Source organism: Vigna angularis, chromosome 2, assembly GCF_016808095.1.
Source record: "Vigna angularis cultivar LongXiaoDou No.4 chromosome 2, ASM1680809v1, whole genome shotgun sequence".
In the NCBI taxonomy this organism is placed as follows: Eukaryota; Viridiplantae; Streptophyta; class Magnoliopsida; order Fabales; family Fabaceae; genus Vigna; species Vigna angularis.
In genome coordinates this window covers 43,278,962-43,302,270 of record NC_068971.1, presented here as the reverse complement: position 1 = coordinate 43,302,270, position 23,309 = coordinate 43,278,962, and the positions used below count along the sequence as shown (strand labels likewise).

The following is a 23,309-nucleotide window of genomic DNA, read 5'->3' as shown; positions in this document are numbered from 1 at the left end:
AAAGGGTCTATTGCCTCGGTTTTGGATTCAACCGAGGTGATAAACCCTTTAATTAATTAATTTTAAGGGTCTATAGACCCATTTTTTTTGTTTATTGCTTCGGGTTTTTTGAACTGAGGAAAAATCGTAACCTTTTTGCTTCGATTTTTGAACCGAGAGAAAAAGTCTCAAAGTTCTTACCCCGTCTGAATATACCTCGGGTTCTACAACCGATGCATAGACAAAAAATAATCGTTGCCGTATCCCTCTGTTGCACTAGTGGAGGTGGAGATGTGAATGTGAGACATCGTTAGAACATGGAACAATTGCGAGAACCTTGGGAGATAATTTGCTTCTTCTCTATTATTTCAATTTCTTTCCTATCTTTTTAATTTAAAATCCTAAGTTTTCCATCATAGAGACCTAACATATTTGTTGTGATTAAATGTAATAAACTGAATTTTTATGTAATTTGTGTTGCTAATATATATATATATATATATATATATATATATATATATATATATATATATATATATTCAATGTTTGATTTTTATACTTAATACTTATTGTGACTTGATGTCATGATTTGATTGTGGTTATTGAGGTGTTGAAAAAAATTTCTTTTAAACCTATAACTTAAATTAAATACCTAATATTGGAAATTGTATCTAGGAGTAGAATATGTTTCATTATAATCTTAAGACTTTTAAATTTAATTCAGGGTTGATTGTTGAAGATTCCAAGAGATTAGAACTTGATGAATTATAATAGGCTCAAAGTCATTAGGAATAAGATTTAAGTATATTTGTAACTTGATTTTGACATGAATTTGGAATTGAGATGATTGTAAAAACATACAAATGAAGTGGATGAAATCTAGTCTTAAACAATTCTAAATATTTTATGTTAATATAAAAAATAGGCTTAAATGTTTACTTCGTCCTCATGTTAAGAGGTGAATTTTTGTTTAGTACTCGGTTTTAAAAATGAAGACATTAGGTCCCTATGTTATGAAAAGTGTATGAATAAGGTCCTGTTCGTTAAGTTGACAGTAACGGCGTTAAGTCTATGCTGATGTGGCCGTACTTTTTCTCTTCTCTCTTCTACTGTCCAACTTTTTCTATCTCTTATTCAACTTTTTCTTTGATGATTTGTTGAACTTGTTCTTTCTTTGTGGACCTTATTCATATATTTTTCATAACATAGGGACCCAATGTCTTCATTTTTAAAACCAGGTACTAAACAGAAATCCACCTCTTAACATTGGGACGAAGTAAGCATTTAAGCCTAAAAAATATAACACCGTATTAACTAAAATCTTAAGATTCAATATTTATGGTTTAAATTTTTTTATGAAATCGATATTCAATTTTCAACTCATTATTATATCCTAACAAATATGCTTTCTATTTAAGTTATTTTAATGCAAACAAATTTTCAAAAATCTCACGGTAAAGGACAATTGGATTTAATCAACTATGAAATTTGTGACTTTAAAATAAAAACTAAAAACTTTAGACAAAATTTCAACGTCATATATCAGATACATTATTCCGTTACTGTTTTTTTTTTGTTCAAGCAAGTATATATTTTGTAGGTCTCTAAATACTTCATGTTAGAAACAACATCAACAAAGAACTTTTATCTTTTCGGCAATTACGAAAGCCCAAGAGATGGTTGCATGAACTATGTTACCAACCAGAATTTACCTTTTCATATAGAATTCTATCTCTTTGGGTGATATATTTTTTTTAAACGTGCGATCTTAGAAAAAAGAATTATATAAAGACTATGGGAATATATTGAAGATTAATTAAACTATTAACTACACCTACATATATGTCATACATTCCAATGAAATCGAGTTTAAATTTAAGAAATGCATGTTATGAATAAAACACTTATTTGAAAAAACAGATCTTATTACAATTAGCCAGTCAAACTACAAATCAAATTGGACAGACACATTCATATTTTAGGTAAGTTTAAAAAATGTGAAACAAAATTCAGAGAATAAATTTAACATAATGTATAGGAGGGAGCACATGCTCATTACTCTCATTCAAAATTCTCCTTATGCACATAACTTCATTTATCTACTCAAGACTTTACTAAAGCTCAAAACAGTGAAATTGTAACCTAGTAATCTATCTTATAACTTCATTTATCTCACATAATAAATAAGCAAGTCTGATTTTGAAGCTCAAAACAGTGCAATTCTCACAAAAGCTTTCTCTTTTTTCCAGTTAATGCATGATTGTGCATGATATTGGAATCCATATCCACACATGACACCATTTCATTCTTCACGGATAACCCAAAATTTGATGCAGAAGATGTCTGAGAATGTCCATGAGAACTCCCTGGAAATGCCAAACTTAAAGAAGTTGGAATGAATCCATTTGGGTTATCATGATCTTTGTAGGTAGAAAAGTTGATCTCTTGGGTAGCAAGTGGAAGGGCAAGGGAAGACAAAGTAGGAGGGTTTTTCCAATGTGGAACTGGATCAACTTGAAGTGTGTGAAGCAAAGGTCCTGCTTCTGTAACACTTTGCAATAATCTACCTTTTTGAGGTAAGGGTTTCCCACAAACCAGTTTATCAATCGCTAGGGAATCACTCTCAACCATGTCTGTTTCGATGTTGTTTGATAAGGTCAAGTTGCTTGTTTCAACTATTCTTGTTTGAGACATTAAACTCGTGGAGAAATGTTTCTCATTTGACTGGAGATTTGACAAGGATAAATCACATGAATGATCTGATAAGACTTTGGAGCTTGAATATGATACCTTGGTGCTATTCATTGATGGCTTTGTTTTGTTTTGGAGGCATGATTGATCAACCTGTGGAATAATAGTACTTGTTGTCTCAACTGGGGTCGGTGCTTGTACATTTCTTATCAGCAATTGAAGTTGGTCTCTTGCTTCATCTCTTTCTTGGCAAACTTTCTTTAACAACTTGTACAAGTGTTTAACCGTCTCCTCATATTTCTTGATCTTAGCATTAGCTTCCATTTTTGCTGCTACCAGTTCAAGCTTGGTGCAGAGAAGCCTGTGCTTAACATCCTCGATGCTCTGCCAATACAAGGCAAAGTTTAGTCAGTGTGCAACTGAGAGTTCAAATTACAATACACCACTAGATGCTAAAACCAATAATATTTTAGTATTATGTACCTGAATGATTGAAGCATGTTATTAGAGGGATTGTTCAAAATGTGAAGACAAAGTACCTTTGCCTTTCGGCATGGCTGATATATTTTACAAGCCATTATATATTGGTATTTACTTTTGACTTATTTCTTTGTTGGTCATTATAGATCACTTATGAAAATTTTAAAGTATAAATCTAAGTCTCAAGTAAAAATAAGAAAATTAAGTACAATATGAGAATGAAAACACAGAAATTTATTATCTTAAGATTTTGAGTTAGAAATGATGTGAATCTTTATATGAATTTGATTTAGATCTTATTGTTGTTATGTCTTTATATAGTAAATTATTTATTTATTTCACTAATAAAGATTCATAATGATATCATAGTCAAATTTGTCTTAATGATTGACTTAAACAAAATACAATACAAATATAAAATTCGTAATTGAATAATTTATGGTTAGGAAAATTTCTATCATTGAAGAGTGTGTCAATTGAAGAAACTGTCCTTAATATGAAAATTGTTGAAAATACAGATATAAGTTTAAGTCTAGATGGGATAAATATGTGAAAATTGAATACCAGGATGATGTAATTGTTGATGTGTCTCTCAAGAATTATTTACAATGTTAAAAGGCTTTATAGGGATTCAAAAGTAATGAGCGTTCAACTTCAAAAAGGTAAAGCAAGGGTAATTCAACTTTTCAAAGGGCTTTTTGTTTTTAAGTACTACATCTTTTGACAATATTGTGAACATACATTATTGTGTTCCCTAAACTACGTTTGAGTTATTTGGTTGCTATTAAGTAAATCTTATTGGTACGATTTGTTACCGTCATAAATACCAGCTAAAGTTTCATTTTGTGAACATTGGTTTTAGCTGTAATTCAACATAGAATCTAGATTATGATATGTCCCTATCCATCCAATAATATAAACAGAAAAATTAAGAATTGGAACACGAATGAAAATTGTGCAATTCAAAGTAAGTATATAGGAGAATCATTTACCTGGTTCTCAGAAGAAATCATATTCGTGTTTATGTAGCTACGAACAATTCACGAACAATACTGAAATATGAAATGCTACTTTTGTGGTTCAACACAAGCTGCTTTATGTATGTTGAAATGGGTAGAGTTCTCTTGAAGAAAAAAGTGAAAGATATATGATTTTGGTAAAAAAAACAGAAACTTCAATTTTATATTCTAATTGAACAGTTATTGAGTGAATAAACTATCCCGTGATTATAGGGATGTTGCTTCCCAATATATCATTGGTATCCTCTTATTTTCCTTGTTAATTGATTGTGGCCTATTTTAAGGCCTAAGTATTTTTGAGTCATTATTTGGCCAATTCATAATTAGGCTTTGACAGATGAACTACAGTTTTGCTTATACTAAACAACAAAACATGCATGTGAGTTTAACCTTCGGTTGGATTTTGTGTAACGTTGTTGGTTCTAACAATTACTGAAGAATGAAAATTGGTTCCTATGTCAACCATGTTGCAGTTTTAGGTTTCTGTTTTCAGACCATTTATTGTTCTGTAACAAATGAGTTGACTATACTTATCCGTAGCGGTCTAGCACATTGTAGCTGGCAATTGTGACTTAGTTTAACTGAAATAATTGGGCGTATTTTTGGTTGCATTTTTTTTTTAAAGTTCGTTTATAAACTTCAACGTCTGATAACGACGATAAGTTATTTTAGTTATTGCTTTTACAGAATTTGACCTTAATTCTTAATTTTTCGAAATATCATTTAGTTTAGTCATTTCATTGTAAAATAATTGTAAATAAAAAGAAAAAAATTAAAAAAGAAATAGCAATTTTTTCATAACTGAGGGAAAAAGGAGATGAATGTGAAATTGTTTAGGTTAAGAAAAATAGTAAGGAGAAATAAGAAGAAAGTTAAATCTGTGGATGATTTGATTGAAATAAAATATTTGAATAAAAGAGAAATTTTGAAATGACCCAATTGTCCTTTGGTAGAAATTATTATTATTATCACCATTTATTGTATTATTATTATTATTTTAATTATTACCCATGATTATTATAATAATTATTTTTATGGATATAATTATTATTATTTATATTATTAGTATAATTATTATCATTATAAGTATAATAATACTTATTATTGTTCATATATTATTGTTATAAATACTAATAATAATATTATTATTATTATTAAACTCAATTAAGAATAAAACGAGGATGATACATGTAACTTCTGGTTTAATTAGGTATGTACACTTCACTAGTGGTCAGAATATAAAGAGAAAAAAAAGGAAAAATAATATATATATATATATATATATATATATATATATATATATATAAATAAATAAAAAAAGAGTGTAACCATCTTGATAAAATTGTGAATCATACATATATCAACTAAAGATATTTTCGTAATCATACATAATATCGAGTTGGATTTTCCTTCAAATCCTCTTATAGATGCGACGAGAAAAAAATACATAAATCAGCGCATTTTTACGCTTTCAAGTCTTCTTACATAGATAGAAACAAATGCAATAACCACTCACATTTCCATTTATATAAACAATATTAATGCTGAAACAAACACAAGCTTACTCGAAGGCAGAGACGAATGTACTTATATATTTGTTTTTTGAAAAAATTTGTAGTTTTATTTATTTCTTAATATTTTCTATAGTTTTTTAATTTTGAGAGATTTTCACACACACATCACATATAAACTTAATTATTTTTATCTAGGGTTCTATTGTAAAAATAGTGAGATTTAAGTGCTACTTTTGATAAAGAATTTATTTTATAGGTTTTAGTATGAAAGGAATAGTTGATGAGATAGAAAAAAAAGTAAAAATAGTAATAATTGGAAGAAGTATACATTGTAGTTGTCTTTACCTCAAAAGTTAGTAACATGGGTATTTATAAACTTCATTTCACCTACATAATTATTCTAAAAAATATTAATCACAACTTGTAGAATGTTATAAATTTTTAGCTATGTAAAGTTTTTAATATTTGTCTTATATTTTAGACTTTTCTATATTATTATAGAATTAACATTATACTTTAATAGAAATGATCTAGAGTAATTTGGTCGAAATGATATGGGATATATAGACTGAAATTATTTTGAGTATACAATCTAGATATCAGATACGTATAATACAATATTGTTCGATTTATTTATATACTTGTTTGTTAAGAATTGATACTCACTTGTTTAGTTTTTTTTAGAAAAAGATGAATTGAATGTTGGAAGCAGCTGTGGAAGATTACGACGATGAGGACCCTTTTATGAAGAAAAGATTGATCCATGAAAGTTACACTGACAGTGAGTGAAAACTACTCTAAGTTATCTTTTATGTATTGGAATGGATAGGAGGTTTGAATATTTTTTATTAAGTTTTTTGTGTCCTTGAATCATAAAAATACGTTTATACGTTATGGATAAGTTACACCTTTATATATTCAATATTTATATTTATCGGCTTAAAACAGAATCATTTTAGGGTGAGTAATTTCAAATGCTTTATAACAAGCAAATATATTATTACTTTAGTGAAAAATCTTCTTATTTTTAAATAAATGAAATGCTTGCCACAAAAAATAGTAATGTATTTCTTAATTATAAATTTGTTTGCTAAACATATATTTTCCCAACATATTCAATATTGTATTTTATTGCAGATAATAATAGTAACAATTATAATTATAATTTATTATTAACGAATAACGACACAATATAATTATAGTATCATTATTTTCTATAATATATATATATATATATATATATATATAACTTCATTATATGTATAAAAATTAATTATATTTATATACGTGTATCTACTCTAACTTTTTAGAATATAAGAACTATTTTATTATGTCATATTGCAGAAGTATATTTAGTATGCAATAATTCAACCGTATTATAACTCGAAAGAAGTGCTAGTAAGGAATGAATTTTTATTGTATTCTTTAGCCTATTATACAGGTGAATTTTTATTTTTATTTTCAGCCTATTTAGGTAGATACAAAGGCTTAAAATATATGGTTTTTTAAAATAATGCATATTTACCTTTTTCTTCTCTCACTAACATTTATTTTATGTTTTATTAACTTGGGTGTCAAGTACTTTTTTACAAGTGGACATTTATTTTGCTTTTAGATATAGATTTCATCTGTTTTTAAGAGTTGTCTTGTGACTCTTCACATTCTAATAAGAATATTTAATGTTCATGACGAGGTTCGAGTTAAATCTTAAATCATCTACTTAAGTTTATGATCTTTATTTTAAATAAAATATCATCTTTTCTTTATCCAATAATAAGATGGATCTCATCAATAGTGAATAATAGATTATGATGATTGTAAGAAACTTTTTTATTCTTAATTAACAATGTAGAAGAATGTATTAGACATGTATTTTAATCAACTTATTAACGTATGTAGTTAATACCTGATTTTAGTGTAATAGTAAACTTGAGAGTAATGGATATGACTACCATATGTTCTACTAGATATGACTCACTAAAAAAATATATAAGAGATTTTATACCGTCCCAAAATTATAATACAATATTTTTCAAATATAAATTTTTATATCACATCATTATTTAGATTATTTAAAAATATCAAATAACAGATAAATTTGAAAAATATTATTAATAAGCATAATTAATTGTGATGCGATGGATTTATTCTTCAAAATATCTTACTAGATTTGATTGAAAATTAAGATTATTCATTTGAATTAAAGGTTGAAACGTGTGATTTGAGGCTGAATGTCAAATGAGTTAGTCCATATCAAATGTTAAGGCGATTTGACTCAAACTAAAAGTCAAATGAAGCCGCCTTGAACAAAAGGTTAATCCAAAGATCTAATTTAGTCATCCTAGGTCAAAGGTCGAGCCAAGTCCTTTACGCTGTGTTCGGATGAAAGGAATTTCCTGTTTACGTGAATTAGGAAAGATGGATTTACGAAAAAATCGTGTTCGCTTGTGCTGATATGCAATGATAGAAAAGCGATGATTTGCACAAATTTCACTCTTCAGACCATCTCTCAATTTCCAAAGACAATGTGTAGTCCTGCATAATATAAAAAAACGATAATATTAACGTTTGAAAGTGTATTGGATTCTTAAGTGCAGTGTTAGATTCCACTGAAGCGCTTTTTGTGTCAAATATAAGGCATATCTACTTATTTTAAAATTATATTAAGAAAAAATGACTTTATTTAATTAAATAAACTATATTATTTTAAAGTATAGGTTTTCTATTTAAACTTTTATCATCAAAATAAAAGTATATTTTAATTTTTTAATCTTAAAATTATACTAAGCTAAAATATGGTATTGTTTAAATAATTATTAATATTTTTACATTTTAAAAATTAATTTTATTAATTATTTTTAATTTTTTACTTTTTATAAACATTTTTTACAATTAAATATAACATTAACAAATATAATTTTATATTACTTTAATAACTAGGGACATTTTGGTAATCTTTAATTTCTATCAATTAAACAAATTTTTTAAATCTCTCCTATCAATCAAATCCTACACTAATTCTCACAAACTTTACTCTCAAATCTACTCTCAATCACCCACAAATCCACTCAAAAAAACAACAAAAATATTACCCTCAAATCCATTCAAATCATCTCCCCCAAATCATCTCCCCCAACTCACCTCAAAAGAACAAAGCCTTAATGAAAATGGAGCCTATTTACTTTGATTGAAGGTTAAATTGAGTCGGTCTAAGTCGAAAATCAAACCTATTTGACTTGGATTAAAGGCCGAGTTAAATAATTTCAAAATGAAAAATCGAATTAAATTAATTTGAATCGAACTTTAAGCTCATTTAATCTAAATTAAAAGTTAAATTAAATTAACATAAGTCAAAAATCGAATTGATTCAACTCAAATAAAAAATTTAAACAAAACAATTTAAACTGAAAGTTAAAAACTAAATCTATATCAAAAAATCAAAACAATTCAATCCAGAACAAGATCCAATATAAAAACAAACTGTGAGATTAAGTAAGCTTAAATGTAAAAATATTTTTTAAAATAAAATTTTACCTTAAAATAAAAGTTAAACTACTTCATCTAAATAAAAAAAAATTAAAATCTAAAATATTTCAAATCCTTAATCTAACCAAACTATTTAAAAAAATAAGAATTTAACAATAAATAATTTAATTTTTAAAGTTACTAAAATTCCTTATTCAACGAGCTATTATTGGCAGGAAAATGCTAACAGAGGTGAAACACTTGTGTCAAGCGTGGAATAGCTAGTGCCAGATTAACTGTGTACGTGTTATGTATTTGGGTTTGGTGGCGACTTTATAGTACGCATTTGGATGACACAAAAACATACTATAAATAAACATACCATCACTCATTTTGCTGTCTTTTTTTCTATTTTTTTTTGTTCTCTGTGGTTGTGAATTTGGACTTGTATCCTCATACCAATTATTTATTACATTAACATAAAAGTTTAGATGGTTTTATTTTTTTTCATCTAATCTAATGATAAACATTAAACGTGTAAACATAGATTCTATTAAACATTCTACTGTTTTAAATTAAGTAAAATTACTTACATAAAACATGCCTCGATAATTACAAATGTTAAATAATTTTTTTAGAAATTTGACAAATAATATCAATATCAACATTTAAGTTAATCTAAATCAATTAAATATATTTCGTTCTGAACTTGAAGAAACATGCTACAAGTTCTACATGTCTTATTTAAAAGATAAAGTGGTCCTCTATAGATTATTAAATTATAGTAATATTCATCAAATAAAAAATTATAGTTAAAATTATAATTATAAACTATAAGTTCCTCTATTTTTGTTTGTATATATTTTACTTATCACAAATTTTAATAATTAAATTTTTAAGTACGTTTTCTTCCCATAAACCAGTAAAATCTGAGAAAGAAAAAGCACATCAACACACCTATTTAACGGCCGAGATTGTGTACCGGAAGCCCTTAACGCTTCACTGTGTGCGACAGAGTCAAACCCAGACGGTGACAGTGGCAGATTGCAGTATCCGCCGCCATTCGAAGCTGCAGAATGGCCATAACAGCCACCATTACCGTTCCTCTCACATCCCCCACGCGCCGCAGTCTCACCTCCCTCAATAATCTCTTCCTCCACTCTCCCCGATCCACTTTGCCCATTCCGCGACGCACTTTCAAGTACCCTAACTCCCGCCTTGTCGCCTCCTCCATGAGCACCGACGCCCCCGTCAAAACCCCCTCCGCTTCCTTCCTCAACCGCCTACAGACCGGCTTTCTCCATTTCGCCAAGTACCACGGCCTCGGAAACGACTTCATTTTGGTGAGTTCATTCCCCTTCGCTTTCCCTTTATCAAATTGATAACCGTTCGGTTCTTGACGCGTCGTTTTGAATAGGTTGACAATAGAGACTCGTCCGAGCCCAGGATCACTGCAGAGAAAGCGGTTCAACTGTGTGATCGGAACTTCGGTGTTGGAGCTGACGGAGTTATCTTTGTATTGCCTGGAATCAATGGCACTGATTATACCATGAGGATTTTTAACTCTGATGGTAGTGAGCCTGAGGTAGTTCTTCTTACCAAGCCTCGTTCGTGTCTGTTTTCGTCTGAACGGGGTTGGGCCTAAACTGAATTGCAGTAGAGAATAAGAAAGTTAAATACATTGAATTTTTTTCATAAATTTAAAATCAACTTAGAAGCATTCTCATTTAACTTTTCCGAAAAGTGAAATGCATAAAAAAGTACACAAGTTGATTTTAATTACTAGTTTTTTTTCCCCCTGTAAATATTTATGTAGAAATTTATCACTCAAACTTAAAAAAGTATAGAATCTTAGTCTTTTTATCACTGACAAGTTTGCTGTCACTAATCCGAATGATGCTCATATTCATAGATGTGTGGCAATGGAGTGCGATGTTTTGCCAAATTCGTTTCTCAGCTAGAGAGTTTAGAAGGAAGGCATAGGTACGGTTGTTCTTTCTATAACTTTTCTGTAACGTTTCCTAATTGCTCTTTTCAGTCGCTTCAGCTTCTCATTTTTTATGTCTTGTGTATGAATTGTGAGACCGTGTTCTTCTGAGCTTTTTTTTCTCTTTACGTGTGACAAATATCTGTAAAGATAAGATTATTGTGTCAGATAATATTGAAAATTAATTTACTAAATTGATGATGATTTTTCTTATGATGGTTTAGCTGCCACCTCAGTCATTACCATTATATAGTTATGGATTAATGGGCTTAATGAAATTTCATCTTACAGTAATAATGTATTTTCTTACTTTGCAGTTTTACCGTTCATACTGGAGCTGGTCTTATTATACCTGAAGTCTTAGAGGATGGAAATGTATGTTATGTTACAAATATTTGCAATTTGCTTATTGATATGTGATATTGTTTTAAGGCATTGGCTCATGCAGCTCCTAAGATGCCTTAATCGGTTTAACGTTAGGAAGGAATATTCTTTGTCTCTTATCTGATATTGGTTCTCTTTCTCAAGATTGATAGAGAATACTAACTGTTTCAGGTAAGAGTTGACATGGGGGAACCAGTTCTTAAAGCCTCAGATGTGCCTACTAAATTACCTGCAAACAAGGATAGTGCTGTTGTTAAATCCGAGCTAGTCGTGGATGGAGTTATCTGGCATGTGACCTGTGTTAGCATGGGAAATCCACACTGTGTAACTTTCGGTAGAGAAGGATGTCAGGTCTTTATTTTGACATACAGTAGATATTTCATACGTACGATTTCCTTTTATGATGTATTACACAGAGCACTACATCTATTCAAAGGTATGAAATATTGTGGAATAGTAGGAAGACAAGACATTAATCTATAGGATCTGTAAAATAATGTTATATATATACAAATAAATGGATATTCTTGCATACAGTTGAATTTGGAACCATTTGTATAAAAAGAAACATAGCTCCTTTGAAATATAATTTTTAAGGTAAAAAAATATTTTTTAATTGCATCTTAAAAGTTAAGATGTCAACTTTCATCTGTTGTGCTACAGTTTTACATGGATTAATATTTTTCAGTCTTTACTGCTTATGCAATGTTTGTTTTAATCCTTGTTGCAACAGAATTTGCTAGTTGATGAATTGAAGCTAGCAGAAATTGGCCCAAAATTTGAACATCATGAGGTGTTCCCAGCACGAACTAACACAGGCAAGATTTTTCTATTTCTATGATTGAACTATGCTTGTTAACTTTGTTAAAATATGAAATTGGCTGATTACAACCAAGAGAGGGGGTGAATTGGTTGTGTTTTAGAAAAGCAAGTTCTTTGTGTAAAAAGAATATTTTTGTTGAAAGTAATTGGTAGAGTTTAGATTACTGCTTTGTAATGGCCATATTTGAATCAACAAAAAATTATTAAAAGAGAAGGAATAAAGAACAACACAAGAATTTGTATATTGGTTTGATTCTTTAAGAATCTACATCCGGTTTATCCAGCAACCTTAACTGGAATCACTAAAACTTTAATCAAGTCAGTTTACAAGAAACTCCTATGAAAACTAGAGAAAAAGAATTACACAATACCCTTGAAAAACTTTTTCAAGATCCAATAAAACAACACAAGACATTGAAGCTATCAATTACCTACTAAAACACAGCACACATTGGTCTAAAGTACAAATTAAAGAAGGTGCAAAAGAGAAACAAGAAACTCGATCACCTGGATTTGTGACTGATGTTACATGGAAAGATTACCTATAACCTTGAAGAACCTTAACTTCTTGGTTTTGAAAGATTTGCAAAAAGTTTTTGATGTCATCACTCTCAACATTTCTCTTACACGTTTTTCAGAATTATGTTTTGAAGAAAGCCTTTATTTTCTTTTAGAAAACAGTGATTGATTTCAAAAATTGATTGCTACTGCCCAGATTAATCAAGTATGTTATAACCAAGTCGATTAATTTGTTCAACATCATTTCCAGAAAGCAATTTCTAACAGATCAATCGATTAGATACTTATTTTAATCAATTAAAAGCCAAAGATGTCCTGTTTTTAAACTTTGGTTGATTTAATGAAGATCTAATTATCCATTTAAAAACAGGTTGGTTCAAGTCTTTATCTAGTTCAATTTGACTTATGAAGAACATGCTTATCTTTCAATACCAGTAGGGAAGGTTCTTTAAGGCCTTTTACAATTTTAACTAAAGACTTCTTGGACATCATCAAAAACAAAACAGAGAACCAATTCTTCTTCTGACCTTATGTGAACTAACAAACTTTCTTACCTATGCTGATCCCAGCACCTTTTTTTTTTTAATTTATTTCTACCAGTTGGACCTTTTTATTTTATTTTTCTTCCTTGAGCAATATAGCTTTGATGGCAAGCTAAATGCACATTCTGGCAGATGGTGGTTACTGATTTAGTGACATGTATTTGTTCTTGGTTTAATGTTTGGTATCATGATATTGCTGGTATTTTTTCTAGGATTTGGTCGGACTGTATTAGTAGCTTAGGTTAGGGTCCTTGTATAGAGCATATAATGTGCAATTATGGCTTGCTTTATTTATCAGCAAAATTTCACCCTTGATGTTTTGATTCCTTATGCATAACTCAAATTAAATATCATCACACTAATACAGTTGTTGTATATCTCACTAATTATATGGTTTCTTATTTAATGTGCAGAGTTTGTGCAAGTATTGTCTAAGTCTCAGCTGAAAATGCGTGTTTGGGAGCGGGGAGCAGGTTAGAATATTCTAAATAGCCATGATGTGTCAGACTAGTATTACTAGTTGTTTGTACAATTGTCAGGGTTTGTTCAATTTTGAGTTCGTGTTTTCTTGTGCAGGAGCAACCCTAGCCTGTGGAACGGGAGCTTGTGCTACTGTTGTTGCGGCTGTTCTTGAGGGTCATGCTGGGAGGGTAAGCTTGCTACTATGCTTGTAATAATATGAAAACTATTTATTTTTCATTAAAAAAAATTCATAATCGAAGTAGTCAATAAGGTCGAAGTGGCTGTATTAGCAATGGAGCATGATGGTGTTCCGGTTTGGCATTGTGCAAATGCTGTTGTGCTGCATTTCTGTGTTTCTGTTTGAGTCATAGTAGTGATGTAAGAGGGTGGCTGTGCACATTTAACCCCCCAAATAACCTAAATCTTTAATTATTAGCTAGGGTATTTTAGGATTTTAATTGTGTTTGGGTTAGCTTTTGAAGAGAAACTCTTCTATTTCTTCCCTAGCCTTGTTCACCCTGAACTTACAGACAATTCTTCTTGTCTGGTAACCTTTGTTCTTCTCTGACAACGGGAAACCTTTTCTGGCAGCCAGACCACTCCGTTGAAGTTTTTCCTATCTTTCCTCTGAATTCTGATTTCCCTCTTTTATATGCTTTGTATTTTCCTTTTCCACTGCTATGTATACTCTTTTTCTCTGTGTTCCTTTGTTCTCATTTTCTTTTTTTTTTCCTTTCATGCTGGCAGCAACCAAAATCTTTTTTTCTCCCTTGACTTCATGTGTTCTTTTGTATTATTGACTAGCACAGTGTGATGAATCTTGAAGAGAATGAAGGTTCCTATTAAAATATTCTATTTGATTTTTAATGTCTTGTACTTGAGTTTCTTTGGGCTTTAGAGGCTTTTAGTCCTTTTTTCCCTTGACTACTCTTTCTATCTACTTTATATTTTGTTTGGGTATTTAATATCATGAGTATTATTAATCATGACTAGTGCCCAATTTTGTAGTTTTTTTACTCTATAGTTATATATATATATATATATATATATATATATATATATATACATTCTATTAATTATTTTATTTAATATATCTGTGTGTATTAGACTAGAATGGAGGTTTTGCTATAGGCTCTCATTTTTGGGCATGGCCACTTCCCTTTGCGACTATCAATTAACCACTATGCTCTTTACTACTATCCTTTCCCCATCACCACCATCTTCCTCACAGCTTTCTGGCAAAGGTTGCAAGGCGTCTAATATATTGCTTTAGATGTTGAACCTAAAGTGTGTTGGAGATGTCAGGATGTGTAGGCGATTAGTGGTGGAATTGTCACCTAAATTTATCAAATGTCCTTAGACAAACTCATACCATCTCTGCTCCTGCACTTAACATGGATAGGCAGGAAGTTGGCGTGAAAACTGACAATTGCCATGTTGGGGTCCCCATTCAACAATTGACAAGCCACTTTTATGGTTGGTGCCCCATGGCATTCAGTACTGCTATGACCGAGATCACAAACCTCTTCAAGGCCTTTTGTCTGAGATAACCCTTAAGTACAATCATCCTATATGGCTGCCAGTTCACCTGAAAAAAGAACAATATCTATTTCAGTCACAATATTGAAAATGGATGAATATTAAAGAACAGGGACAGGTTGAAAGTTAGTTTCTGAAGTCAGCTCCAACTTGGACATTGAAGATATCATCCTCTCTCTGAGTGCTTGTCATGAAATATAGACTTTCTATCAAATAACTTTGTGAAGTACAACATTAACGGAAATGATAGATTCAAATGAAAGCACTCAAGCTTCCAGTAGCAATATGGAATAACCTTGGTAGGTGTACCAAAAAGAAAATCTACAAAGAAGTTGAGGTTATACCGTAAATATATACTTAAGTTGAACTGGTGAAGAAATTACCATACCATCAAATCAAGTGTCCAACTGAATTTCTTAATTTGTGTCCTATCCCTTAAACATGGTAGCAAGTTTGCTTTGTTGGTAGCTCCCCATGCAGAAATTATTTTGTCAGGTATACATCTCTGTAAAGGTGGGGCAAACTTTTGTTGAGTGTGTGACCCACTCAATCTTTCAATTTTTCAGTTCCTGAATTCGGACCTCCTTTACTTGTTTCAGGTAAACTCGAACTCTCTTAAGAACTAACTAATGTAGGCTGACTGACTTGTTTCTTTAGGCCATTCTTATTCCTTCTACTTATATGTTCGTAATTGGGTCTAACTACTTGCTTTTTATAAAAGATGCTAAAGAACGCCTCACTGCTTCACAAATAGTATTGATGGTCTAAACCTTGCAAACTTGTCAGCTAGGTGGTAGGAGTGTATGAGTTTTGTTGCGCAGCTTCTTTGTTCTAAATTCATGTTAGGGATTTATGGTATGATTTATTCCTACCATTTCCATATTAGCATTGTTCTTTCTGCAGTTTCCGTTGCAAATATTGTTTTGGTCTTAGTTTTTATTTTGTCTTGAGTTGATACTGGTGTTATTTCTTCCATTATGGCTTTGGATGGTGAGTGTAACTGCTTTTATTAAGTCAGATGAGGTTTTTCAAAAAGGGAAAAGCTGAGATATGTTTTTTGATTCTGTATTCTATTATATATACTTACATGCCAACACTGGACTTCGTCTCTAAAATCTGAGTCATGATTTGTGTCCATCGGTTCTTGGCATTATGATAAATTGTCTAGTGTAGTCAAATGTTCCCAACGCGCCTGACCTTTGGTCCTTGCCATAATAAAAAAAATTGTCAAGAGTTGCAGAACGAATTCCCAACAAATCTGTATTTAATGGATAATAACAGTGTCTATTTGCAAAAACAAAAAGGGGTCAGCATTTACACTGTTTGTTTGGGGTGAAAAGGAGGGAGAAAGGATGGATTGGAAAGTGATGAATTTGGACGAAATGAGTTGGGATGATCTGTGATGAAATACGTGGATGTCCCACATGTATGGTTTTCCTGGCTAGTAACATGAGAAAGAGGAGGAAATGGATCTGGCAAGGTGAAATTGACCACATTACCCTTGCTTTTAGTTGAGTAACCCATGAATTGCATAACACATTCACAAACCAAAATGATTTTGTCTTCCACATGGTGAAGCATGATTTTGTCCTTTATGGATTTCCCTGGAGAAATTGGCGAAGAGATGGAAAGCCTTTTGAAGGAGAAGCACGCTTCCAAAGATAGTTTTTCATATTTGGGCCTTGATGTCTTGCCATTTTCCCTGGGCGTTGCAGGATAATTGATTATGTGGTGTGATATAATTGATTATGTATATTAATGACGTAATTGGTTATCCGTACTTTTTTTGGAAACATCTTTGGCCATCAGGCATAAATCATAAATCATAAATCCAATTGTCTTATTTTTAAGAAAAATGTGAAAGACAATTGCAAAATTGTCATTCATCACAAATTATCACTTTCCTTCTTGCCTCCCCAATCAAACACATAATTCTATACATTTCCCCTCTCTTTCCTTTCTATTTCACTTTAACAAAACAATCTCATTTGACACCAATTTTCCACTTATTTCTTTTTATCTCTTCCAATCCCTCAATTTTTTTTTCACAGTATCCAAATTAGAGGCTTAATGGATAGTTGTAGAGGGATTTATATTTTATCTATTTGTAGAGACTAAATTCACATACAAGCCTAAAAGGGAAGTTTTTCCTCACTGTTTCCATGAAATAACTGCTTTGATTTTGCCATAATCTTTTTCATCTGTCAATTTGATACAGATATGCACGGTTGATCTACCTGGAGGGCCTCTTCAGATTGATTGGAGGGAGGAAGATAATCATGTGTATATGACAGGCTCGGCCGATTTAGTTTATTATGGATCTTTGCCTCTTTGATATGTTGCCCATTGTTAAACGTAATAGTTGGGTGAATTAGGAATTGCTGAATAATCTTTCCTTGGGAGGCGGACTTTTTGTTTTTAATGAATGTTTTATTTACGAATTTAATCTCAACCATTTGGTTGAACGAGTCACGATGATGCAGTAATGAGCTAAACGGTACGTTGGCTTGTGTGGATTTTAATGCTTTTTCATGATAGCAGGTTTTAAGATTGTAAAATATGTAAATTTGCTGTGCTTCTAGGGTACAAATGTTGATTGGGATGATGTTAGCAGTGTAGTGGTTTCAAAAAACAAATCTACTTATATGTAAGATGGTGAGAAAAAGATACTGTTTTCAATTAAATGCTGCAATAGGTGGATATGTACCTTATTTTGTTTCAAAATCTCTACTTGGATACAATCAAAATAGTATAATTATTGAAACTTTTTCGTTATGTAAAATTTATTAGATATCTTTTCAGGAAAAAAAAAATGATACTATAGTTGTATTATATAAGCTTACTACAGAATTTGACGTGAAGAAGCTTCCAATAGGATTATATATCTCGTCAGAATACTCGCACTTTATCTTCAGAAAGGTAGCAGGCGAGTGACCGCGGGTTTTACTTTATTGCCTGTATTCTACAAGTAAATTTACAATAAGTCAAATGTGGAATTCTCTAGATCAATCCAAATAAATACCACTTCTAGATCATCTGGCAAGGATTTTGCTATAAAGTTTTATTTTTTACTTAATAGTTTATTTTTCTCTATTATTTTTAAGTTGATTTCTATATTTAATTTTTTTAAATGTAATAATTTAGCTTTTTTGTCAAATTAATGGCAATGTTGTTATAAAGGTGAGAGTGTAACAAATGTCTTGTTCCTTCAAATCCGTTATGTTTGCAGCATATGAATGATAAATCATATCCTTTACTCTTCGTTACTAGTTTTGCTAAGATGCATGAATTTTATACAAGTCATATTTTTAAGACTGAAAAATATCTTTTAAAGTGATTTCTTGCAAAACCTCAATTTTTAAGTGATCTTTATTATAGTTTCTGTTTCGAATGTCCTTTACTTTTCATTATTAAATAAAACAAGGATGGTAGGTATCTTCTGAAGCGCACATGGATACAAGTTTAAGAAAGACTCAACTTTGTTTTTGCATACAAGATCCACAACTTTTACTACTCACTTCGAAATTATCAAAAGTGTATCAGTATATATAAACCTTTTCAAAAGAATATAAACCTTTTAAAGATATAAAGAGTGTATAGTAGTATAACGACTTGAAGGAGTATAATCTACACAAATTTATGCGTTTTTGTAATACTCGAAAATACAGCAATATAAACCTTTCAAAAACTATTTCCCGAATATAAATACATTAAACGATGATCAAGCATTCCATGATATCGTGAAATGCGAATGAAGAATTTGTTCGGGTTCATCAGAATACAAGTTGAATGTCTCCGAAAAAACATAACAGTCCGCAAGCAAAAAGCAAAAATTCCAAACCTAAGACTGATTCTAGTTAGATGTGAACTGAACCTTCTGCACAAGTAGTTGAAATAGGATGAAACTACACATCGGAATCCATACTCATGGTAGTTGGATGAAAATCCCTACTGTAAAGTATGGGACAAACGGTCAGTCCGTTACTCGGTCAAAGCTATCTTCACCAAAAAAATAAAATCGAATAGCCAGGATTAAGCGATCAGTAATTCTAATAAAAAAATCTATTAAAAAATTATAAATATTATAAACAGAAGTTCAAGCAGAGTGATAAATTAATTAACTTTAGTATCCTATAATCTTTTAGCGAATCCCATCGATACTAAATAACAAGTAAGAAGTTTTTGACGCCGGTTTGAAAGTAATAGTTCGACCTACCAAAAACCTACCAACTAAGTAGAAGTAGATATTAGGGGCGCGTTGCCTGTGTTGTTCACCAAAAAAACCTAGAACCAGATCGGGAAGGAATCAAGGGATGGAATTTTCTATTAGCTGAAAGTAAAGTATTATTTTTCCCTGTTAACTTGCTAGAGGGATGACTGTGGTGGCAAAGTAGAAACTAAACAGCTGCCCAAATTTGACTGGGTATGAAGTTTCACTACCCACATAGCATGCCGGATTCTGCTGCAAGTTCAAACATCCCCGTGTGAAAGCATATACAGCACGACCTTTCCGATGGTTCTACCAACCAACCCAGTTGGGAACACAAAGAAAAACATGATTTTTCGACCATTCAACCAAATCCATTTTATGAATAACTCCTTTCCCTTTTTGTTCAAGTTCCGTTAACACTAGAAACTGCCGAGAATGTTCTGGCTAAGGAAAAGGACACGTCGAAGTTTCGAGGAAGTATTGCGGGCCGTGACTGTTCACTCGGTACTTAACGCGGCGAAAAGTTAAAAGTAGAAGTGAGCGTGTGGTACAAGCCTCACGTGGACCACATACTTTCACTCTCCAAATTCCAAAGAAGACAAATTTAACGACAATATTCGCGAAGCAACTACGTAACCACTGGGGCGTTCCCGTCATTAAAATACAACTAGTCAAAAGCGTAGTCCAACATGTCTTTTTTATTCTAGTTTGAAAACTTAACATGGTTCAATTCCAAATCTTATAAATACTCATACCATGTTCCAGAGTTTCTCATCACCGCCTTTGAATCTCATATATACTTTCATATAACAAACTCTTTCGAGACACACAACACCTTTTCCGTTTCAACATGGTAGCAATGAAGAGACAACGTGGTAACGAAGGATCCGAGAACTTAGATTTGGCAAAGTGTCTTATGCTGTTCTCTTGTCCTGAAGAAAGCAACAAGGCACAAGAGAAAGGTTTTGGATCTCTGGAATTTGAGTGCAAGACGTGCAACCGCAAGTTCTCATCTTTTCAAGCACTGGGAGGGCACAGGGCAAGCCACAAGAGGCAGAAAGTTGAAGGGGAAGAACTGAAAGAACAGGGAAAAAGTCTTAGCTTGTGGAGCAAACCCAAAATGCACGAGTGTTCCATCTGTGGCCAAGAGTTCTCTCTGGGGCAGGCTCTGGGAGGACACATGAGAAAACACAGAGGTATCAGCAACGAAGGCTTTGTTCCTATTCCTTCTATCGACCAAGTTATTGCGAAATTCCCAGTTCTGAAAAGGTCCAACAGCACCAGGGTTATGTGCTTGGACTTGGAGTTACACCTCTAGAGAATAATCATCTTCCTTCTCATACTTTTTCTAACATTTTCCCCGATACATGTATTCTTTCAATCTTTTCTGTAAATTCATTCGTGTAGATGATTCTTTTAGGCTCCTACTTTATTGATTCTTTATTAATACATTTGTTTCTCCCACACAATATTTCTATTGCCGAACACACGTAACAATGATAATGATAAAGCCGAAATTTAGAGTCATTGATGAGCACTTTTGCTGCACAACATTGATAAATAAAAACATTATGTGTAACATCTGAGTCTGTTGCAGCTACAATTTCTAAAGGAATACAATTTTCTGATTCTTCATCGCAATCCTTGTTGTCTGTAAATATTTATTGAAAAACTGTAGAATAAGAATATTGGATATGGAGTGGGATGGACAAAATTATGTGATTTTATTTCTTTAAATTGAAGTAACTAAGAAAACTATGTGTCTGTAACATTTGTCACTATTTCTCTGTTTTTTCTTTTGTGGAGATTCCTTTTTATCTAGAATGGAGCAAGTCAATTATATTATCTCCGCCATAATATTATGCTTGCAAGTTTCTTTTTCGTGTACTGCTTGGTTATATTTTAAGTTTCATTCGATATTAAGAAATGTAAAGCATTATAGTTATTTAATAATAATTTAAGTGAATTAGAGTGCAATGAAAAAGGACTATTTGTTTTAAATGGATGAGAACATTAGGAAATTTTTCAATTGAAAAAAAAAATAAAAATGAGTAATTTTTAGATTTATTATTTTGATATAGCATGTTAAAATTTTAACTCGAAATGAAATTATAAAATCATTTTCATGGAAAATAGATATCTTCAATTTCGATAGTGTCAATTTGAATAGTAAAGTATTTAAGAAAAATAAAGTCTATAAATAAAAAATAATATATTTACTGGAGGAGAACTCACACAATTTAATAACAGATATTTTAAAAAACACTTTCACATAATAAAGGTCAAATTTATAATAATAGATATAAATAAAGAAATAAGGTTTAAATAGATAATATTATTTGACTTTGAAATATTCTTATAAAAAGTAATGATCTTCAACCATAAACCATGAATCAAATTTGAATATGTCGATATAGTGTAAATATTTTATGCATTATTATGATTATAGATTGAATGATTTCAAAACCTTTATATTGAATATATATTTGTACTTTTTATTTCTGCATAATTTATTTTCACTTAAATTAATTATTAACTTTATATTAAATTTCATTAATATTTTTTAATCTACTGATGATGATACTTGTCAGAAGATTAGGGTAATCGTTAGTTTGGATTTACCTAATTAATTTGAGAATTCAAGTTGGATTTGGGGGTGTCGTCTATCCTAATTAAAACTAACCCAAACTAAATTAATTAAATTCAATAATAATTAGTTGGAGTATTTCAAATTTGTGACTGATAAACTTAATGAAATGGAATTAAATTCACAATATGAAAATTTTCTATCACAAATTATTCAGCATAAAGTTTTAAGCTTATTGTTTAATTTTTACTATTATTAATTGATAAAATTATGTTTGAATTTTTTGATGAATTGTACTTGTTTAACAAAATAATTAATGTATCATATGATTATTTAGTTAATCTTTGATCGGATGTCCAGTGAATTATGTCATAAATATAAATAGAGTTTTCTGTAAATAACTTTCAAACATAACGAACAAATCATGAAAACAAATAATAATGCAAAGACAAACAATTAAACCGCTAACAATTCTTATGACAGTAAATTGTTAACCTTGATCCAAATTATTTTCTATCATATTATTCGAATTGTATAAATACATTTTGAAAATTGAAACTGATAAAAAATAGTTGTTCCATTTTGAGGTTTGACTATCCATATACATAAAGAGGGTTGATTGAGTGTAAGATTTAAAAAAACTACAGAGACACTGTTTCACTGCACCAACCAAATGTGAAACATAAAAGAAAAGTTTGTTTTTGTGACTGATTTTTCTTTATCCATTAATGCACACTTACCCACAGCACATACACTTTGAACAGAGACCACACTTCTCAATCTTATTTATCATATACTATTTTATTAATTATTAACAATTCATTTTATACTAATCACCATCAACTAATTTTGTTCTTCTTTTGAATGCTTTCAGTGCCCATTGCTTCCAACATTAAAATCATTATATTATTTGTTTTCAGAAGAATTCCCTCAAATTATGTCGTCAAAGGAACAATTTACACTTTCTTACAGTTCATTGTTAAATTTCTTACTAAAAATATTAAATATCTTTTGAATATGAGAAAGACATCACGTATCAATCATTTTTAATAACCTTTAAATTAAACGAGCTTAATATAACCTAGAAATCATGATTATAAATATAATCT

At 30.7% G+C, this 23,309-nt stretch overlaps 2 protein-coding genes across 2 annotated transcripts; both read left to right on the top strand.

The window, feature by feature from the left end:
- Positions 1-10,045: 10,045 nt before the first annotated feature.
- On the top strand, positions 10,046-17,925 carry LOC108329479 (diaminopimelate epimerase, chloroplastic). The gene is made up of 9 exons (XM_017563698.2): positions 10,046-10,491; positions 10,566-10,733; positions 11,061-11,131; positions 11,453-11,510; positions 11,691-11,870; positions 12,253-12,337; positions 13,816-13,875; positions 13,979-14,052; positions 17,622-17,925. Exons 1-9 carry the CDS (start codon positions 10,225-10,227, stop codon positions 17,736-17,738), a joined length of 1,080 nt encoding a protein of 359 aa, XP_017419187.1. The 5' UTR covers positions 10,046-10,224; the 3' UTR covers positions 17,739-17,925.
- A 2,451-nt stretch (positions 17,926-20,376) lies between these two features.
- LOC108328459 (zinc finger protein ZAT11) lies at positions 20,377-21,079 on the top strand. The gene has a single exon (XM_017562329.2). It carries the CDS (start codon positions 20,464-20,466, stop codon positions 20,929-20,931), a length of 468 nt encoding a protein of 155 aa, XP_017417818.1. The 5' UTR covers positions 20,377-20,463; the 3' UTR covers positions 20,932-21,079.
- The last annotated feature ends 2,230 nt before the right edge of the window (positions 21,080-23,309 follow it).

What these genes read in the sequence shown, in the direction of transcription:
- LOC108329479 (XM_017563698.2), top strand. Translation starts at nt 10,225, where the DNA reads ATGGCCATAACAGCCACCATTACCGTTCCTCTCACATCCCCCACGCGC. An exon ending in AAGTCTTAGAGGATGGAAAT is followed by an intron (nt 11,511 to 11,690) that starts GTATGTTATGTT and finishes TAACTGTTTCAG; the next exon opens with GTAAGAGTTGACATGGGGGA. An exon ending in TTGAGGGTCATGCTGGGAGG is followed by an intron (nt 14,053 to 17,621) that starts GTAAGCTTGCTA and finishes AATTTGATACAG; the next exon opens with ATATGCACGGTTGATCTACC.
- LOC108328459 (XM_017562329.2), top strand. Translation starts at nt 20,464, where the DNA reads ATGGTAGCAATGAAGAGACAACGTGGTAACGAAGGATCCGAGAACTTA.